Genomic DNA, 6000 nt, shown 5'->3' on the forward strand with positions numbered 1-6000 from the left:
ATAATAAATAAAGTTGAAGTTGAAGGTCGTATTAGATTAAGGAGATTACCGACTTGTAGCTGCATCGATCAAACTTCCGCTGCATTATACCGCCAATGTTCGCTGACATCCTTAATGGGGTCTCAGAAAGAACAGACTTCTCGTGTATAAGGAATGTAGCAAGTATACAGATGCGCTATGACAGCGGTCATGAAAAGGATTTTGGAAATTGAGGAGCAGAATTTGTGCTACTGGTTTTCTGAAATGCCGTTGTATAAATACCACATGTAACATTCAAGAGTGTTCCTTAAAGCTAATAATGATGAATAAGCTTCTAAATACTATGGTTTTACAGCCAAGTGTGAACTGCATTACTAAAGCTATGAAGATAAAATCTTCTTGGTTCTATACGCGAAGCATGTAGAAGGCTATAGAAGACTCTAGAAGACTGTACAGGATTGTAGAAGACTGCAGAAGACTGTAGAAAAAAATATGTAGAAAACTGACGCATGGATAAATACGTTTCTTTCCAGTTTCCAGGTACTTCAAGGGACTTAGGTATCAAACATATGCGAAAACACCCGCGTACTTTGATTTAGGTGCACGTTAAAGAACCCCAGGTGATCGAAATTTCCGGAGTCCTCCACTACGGCGTGCCTCATAATCAGAAAGTGGTTTTGGCACGTACAACCCAATAATTACATTAGGTATTAAACATGCGTATGTAAATAGAATTTTATGCCGTTCCTCGAGAACAACGTCCAGTCTTGCAACTGGTATAGCAAGCCTGTGAATTCAGCAAGAATGCTGGGCGCAACGCCTTCTGCGAGGAATACGTCTTAAGTATTTAATATGCTTTGTTCGTTCGCTAAAGTTGGCTTTTGCGTTACTTTCTTTTAGTTGGTTGTGCAAGAGCGAGTAAATCTGTGCGTGTTCATGAGTAGTAATAATATTTCTCAGGATGTATGAGCACTCTCTGTAAACTGTAGAACCACGTTGCTTGGAAGTGTGTTTAGGACTGTTACCTATTTTTCTATGTTTACAGGGTGCATTACATCGAGGCCGGTGCCTTTGACGAGATGAACTCGCTAGAGTGGCTGTACCTGCACTCGAACGAGATCGTCACCCTCACGTACGACGTTTTCAAGCCCCTGCTGGGCACACTGTCCATACTCGACGTTCATGGTATGACACGACAGCAATTTCATTTGGCAACTGAAACTTGTGCAGCGTTCGAATTTCTTTAAGTTAAACGAAGGCCCATTACGGTACAGCCAATAAATGAAATTCTGATTTAGATATTCAATTTCGTTTTAAGGTTACCGTGAAGTGGATATGTATTGGGTGGCATTGCGGACAAAAATGAAATTGTAGTCATGGCGCGTGACATGCTCATATTGGTAGATTACGTTCATAAGGATGGCTTGGTGGTCTAGTTGGTAAAGCATATTAAGGGGTAACAGCGCACACATACGGGGACTAAGTGAAGAATAATAGGACACGAGTTCATGATATAGGAGAAACTTTCAATCTTTATTGCGCCAGCGCGAGGGAACGAGCACAAAGACGAACACAAAGGAGCGAGACAGAGCAGGTTAAGCGATTCACCTCTTTTGTCTCATTCCATTGCGTTTGTTGTTGTTTCCTTGCTCAAGCACACGAAAAAGCATGTAACTTCTATAATCATCCCGATTTCAAGCATTTAGGAGAGGAGTGCATTAAAATACAGAGCAAAAAATTAAGGCTCGGGCAGGCCATCCTGGTATGTAGGTGAGATGAGTCTTCGAGAAAGGTGCCTCGTACGGGAGCATTTGGCGGCAGTGTGTTTCTTCTTTAGTGTTTCACCGGTGAATAATGAAAAAAAAAACACTTTATGGTAAATTACATAACGAGATTGCGTCATGTTTTGAGATGGGCATGCAAAACTCATTTATGCTACGCTTGCGATGTTCAACGCATACTGACGCGCCGATCGTTCCTGCACCCGCCGACCCGTGCAGACAACCCGTTCCACTGCGACTGCGAGCTGATCTGGCTGCGGCTACTGCTAAAGGGCCAGAGCAACATCGTGGTGAACCAGCCCCGAGAGACGCGCTGCGCCTCGCCCGAGGAACACGCGAGCACGGCGCTCGTCGAACTGCCCGGCATGCAGTGCGCCGCGCCGGCCTCGCTGCTGCGTCCGGGAGGCGACCACCATCTCGACGCCTCGCTGCTTCTGAGGACTGCGCTGGCCGCATTGGCCCTGCTCCACGGTGCCTTCGCCTCCTGAGGTCGGCGCACCTCGTCGCGCAAGACCCTCGCCCATCTCGCCATCCGCGAACTCGCTGCCACCGCTCTCGCGAGCGAAACGTGAAAGAAGTTGAAGTAGTAGATTGGGTGGGCCGTGAGCTCGTATGAACGCCCAATGTGCAGCTAAACACATTCTCACAACACAGCTCAGGTGGTACCGAGAAAGGATTGCTCTTTGCCAAGTGGTAAAGGATGGAATCATAAAACAATTCGTTCCGGTTTCTAGTTCTAGGAACCCATGGGGTTGATTGAAGGAATACCATAATTATATAAATAAAGACGAGGCATCTTCTTTCGAATAACTAGGCTGAGATGAAATGTTGTGTGATGTCAATAAGAACCTCAGAAAAATAGGCCACGCAAGTGTCGCTGATCCGAATCATTAAAAATAAGTGCGATATTGAGTGGAGTAATTATGGCGTGACAGATTGATAGTCCATGTGTGGGTGGTAAATATTGTTTATTTCTTCGTGACGGCTATATCGATGGTGGTTTTGGGTTAAAGCGTACTCCAACAATCGCAAAAAACACTCGCTAGAAGCTTTCGTTTGATGAAACTTCGCGGCTGGCGAGATGGGATGGGGCATGTGAGTGCGAACGCCAGAACTGGTGTGCCCCGGCTGTGTGCGCGTTCGTCTCTCGTGCTGTGAGTGGTCGGTCGAACCAGCTCCCGTGACAGCCAGCAGCTCGGCACTGCGTCTAATAAAAAAAAAAAAACGCCGTGGTCGGGCGCTAAGCGTAAGCCAGAGATTAGGCCTAGCCCGAGTGCTAGGCCTAAGCGTCCTTCTGCTACCAATTCCGGTGTGGGTGTGTGTGTGCGCGTGTGTCAGTGTGAGCCCGAATGCGTGTGCTTCGCCATTCAAGTCGTCATCCCACCCACGTTGTTTCAATATATTCTTCGTGCACAACCGTACAGCGACACCTTTCTCCCAAGCTGTTGTGTTTGTTTGTTTGTTCACGGGTGGTAGTATCGACGACGAAGGGGCGTTTCGTGCGCTTCACCATTCGGCCATCCCATCGTTTGCGCTGGTGCGCTTTCTTGTGGAAAGGACAAGAAAACGTCGCATGCGCATGTCTTTCTACCGACGAGTAAGCCCAACGGACTTCTCCAAGCTGGCACTTCAATGTGTGGTACGGCGGCACGCACGCTCATGTAAGACTCCTGAGTGGTATCGCAGATGTACTGTGAATGGAACAGACAAGTTACATTGCGGACGACAGACCACGGGGTAGCCCGAGCTGGTGCTTCGTGCGATGAACAGTTGAAACGAGCTCATTAACGCGAAGATCGCGCAGTTTCTTGCAGGTTTTCCTCCGCACAGCCGCTGTAACGTGGCGCAGTTTCAGGTGCGAGAAGAGTTTTATTGAGAGTACTGTCATCTGCAGATAGTTGTTTTCGGACGCAAGAAAAGAGTCTGTTTTTACGAGCGAGAGGACACACGCAAGTGTTGTCCTGAGGGGAGCTGTTGGCACGACTGCAGAGAATCGGCATCGTGCTCTTTGTTGTCACATTTTTTCCTATTATTTTTTTCTCTCTTTCCCTGTTACAACAACATGGCTTCGTGCAGTGGCACTGAATAAAATGTTGCTATATCAGTGTCTAGCGTTGCAACATTGAACTGGGTTCTTCTACAAATGACTGCAAAGGCTGCATTCACTGTCCATGAATATGGAAAGTGAAGTCAAAGCAGTGTCTATTTTTTTATGTAGAAGAAATGATGTGACCACACATTGGCAGAAAATCTTGAAGGTAACAGGCAGTTTCGGGGAGCGGCTTAACACCACGAAACTTTGGCACAATGCATGGATCGGCAAGAAACCTCAACTCTTTTCTACAGCTCTTTAGACTCTTAGAAAGAGAGTGAAGGAAATTTTGGAAAGTTTTAATATTCGCATGGCTAAATGTATGTATGCAATTATGCAAGCGTTATGAGTAAGGATATCTTGCTTATCGCATTTTACGAGTATGTACCAGTATTTGACCGGCAAGGAATGCGAATTCAATTCACTTGGCCGTTGCATCTGGAAATAAGAAAATTTTATTTTGAAACAAAAGCTTGAGAACATGTAATCACTACGCTCACATAGGTGAGCAGAATATAGCTTCACGATAAGGGAAATGCAGTGCGGATACCGAATTGAACGGAATTGAACTGTTGTTGAGGTAACAGTTTGGTAAGCCCAGAAAACGGCTTATACTTAGCTGTTTACATATCAGTTATGTTTATGATGATTCGATTTAAATGATGCTGACTCTATGAGATGCTAAAGCCAGTAGTGCCTATTGTGTGCAATGGAAACTTTAGGAGTCTGACTCTAACGGACGATGTGTGTGTGCTGTGCTATGTGCTCTCTCTCTTCCCCATCTTTCATCCCCCCATCCCGCTCCCATGTGTAGGGTAACAAACCGGTTATGCTAAACTAGTTAACCTCTCTGCCTTTCCTTCTCCACTTTTTCCTTCCTTCCTTTCTTAGAAGTCTGACGCAATAGACATGCTGATACTCGAAAGATGGAGGGAACTAATTAAACGTGAAAGTCTTGCCTTTGCTTCGAGTTGTCGATTAATTCGACTTCGCCCTGCCATCTGAAAGCCGCTTGGTTAGCTCAGACAGCAGAGCGGCTGCCCCGGAAAGGCGGTGCTCGCGGGTACGAGTATCGGACCAGGACGAATTTATCTTCGACTGCGAAGCTTTCCTCTCGAGGAAGCCATATGGGTTTCCTCTGTAGCAATTGTTATGATTGGGTGGATGTCTCATTGTCCCTTTATCACCATTAGGAGTTGTTGAAGGCATTAAATGGTTGTGAAACCCGAAAGAAACTTGCATAATAGAGAAAGCAATTGACCTTCGTACAAGTCAGCTGTATTCGATGGACATATAAGGTTTTTGCTTACATTAGCATTCGTTAAAGTCATCCCAATTCTAACAACACATTACTGTTTCATTATCTCACGTACACATATATTTGGCAGGAATATCACTGCAACACTATTAACGAATTGATTAGTGGATGACCTCGACGATCAATACCAGTGCATGCTTTAAGTACTGCTATTACGCTCAAAGCGAAACTTCAAACTGAAAGCATTTCGACTGTTGTAGTTCCATGGTCTGAGGGGAAATGTGCGCGAACAGTCAAACATATGCGAAAGGAATGGGAAGTCATCCACAACATAAAAAAGAGTCACCGGGTGTTTATGACTGTGTAGCGCAAGTGTTTAAGCGCTAGGGAGGGAGGGGGATGTAATGGAGAGAGGTTTTCACTCGAGCTCGGCGAACCGGTTAGGGATCTGAAGGTGCTGCTTCCTCCATCACATTTCAGTGCAAATGATGTTTTATGGCGTTCTCGATTTAGCTCATTCGCTCTTCTCCTGTGTTAGTATGCTCGTGGGCTTTGTAATCAGACACAAGCGCAGAAGGGCGTGCAAGATGCGCGGTGAGCGAATGAGGAGGAGGGGCGAGCGAGGCAACACTGGAGGCTGCCTGGTTGCCGTATTTTTAAACACCACTTGATTACGATGATGGCGCTGGAAATGCCGGCTACGCTACCGACTCACGAAGGGAAGGGCAGGCGCGACCGCGACGCGGCCACACTTTCACAATACTGCGCGCGATATTCGTGGGTTTCACCGCACATGATGATGATGGTAATTTATTAGCATCCCCTTTGAGTCACTTAGCCTATATGAGTTAATCCGGCATGCTATGCATGCTTTTCATTCCAGCGTTCTA

At 46.1% G+C, this 6000-nt stretch overlaps 1 protein-coding gene across 10 annotated transcripts in view; it reads left to right on the forward strand.

Moving 5' to 3' along the window:
- The window catches only part of LOC135914717 (chondroadherin-like), a 660669-nt gene extending 656800 nt beyond the window's left edge, over nucleotides 1-3869 (forward strand). For all 10 annotated transcript variants that reach the window (XM_070533920.1, XM_070533923.1, XM_070533919.1 and 7 more), the window contains 2 exons: nucleotides 1025-1164; nucleotides 1980-3869. In XM_070533920.1, coding sequence (XP_070390021.1) covers nucleotides 1025-1164; nucleotides 1980-2248 — 409 coding nt within the window. In that variant the 3' untranslated portion in view covers nucleotides 2249-3869. The remainder of the gene's footprint in view (nucleotides 1-1024; nucleotides 1165-1979) is intronic.
- The last annotated feature ends 2131 nt before the right edge of the window (nucleotides 3870-6000 follow it).

This window comes from Dermacentor albipictus, chromosome 2, assembly GCF_038994185.2.
Source record: "Dermacentor albipictus isolate Rhodes 1998 colony chromosome 2, USDA_Dalb.pri_finalv2, whole genome shotgun sequence".
In the NCBI taxonomy this organism is placed as follows: Eukaryota; Metazoa; Arthropoda; class Arachnida; order Ixodida; family Ixodidae; genus Dermacentor; species Dermacentor albipictus.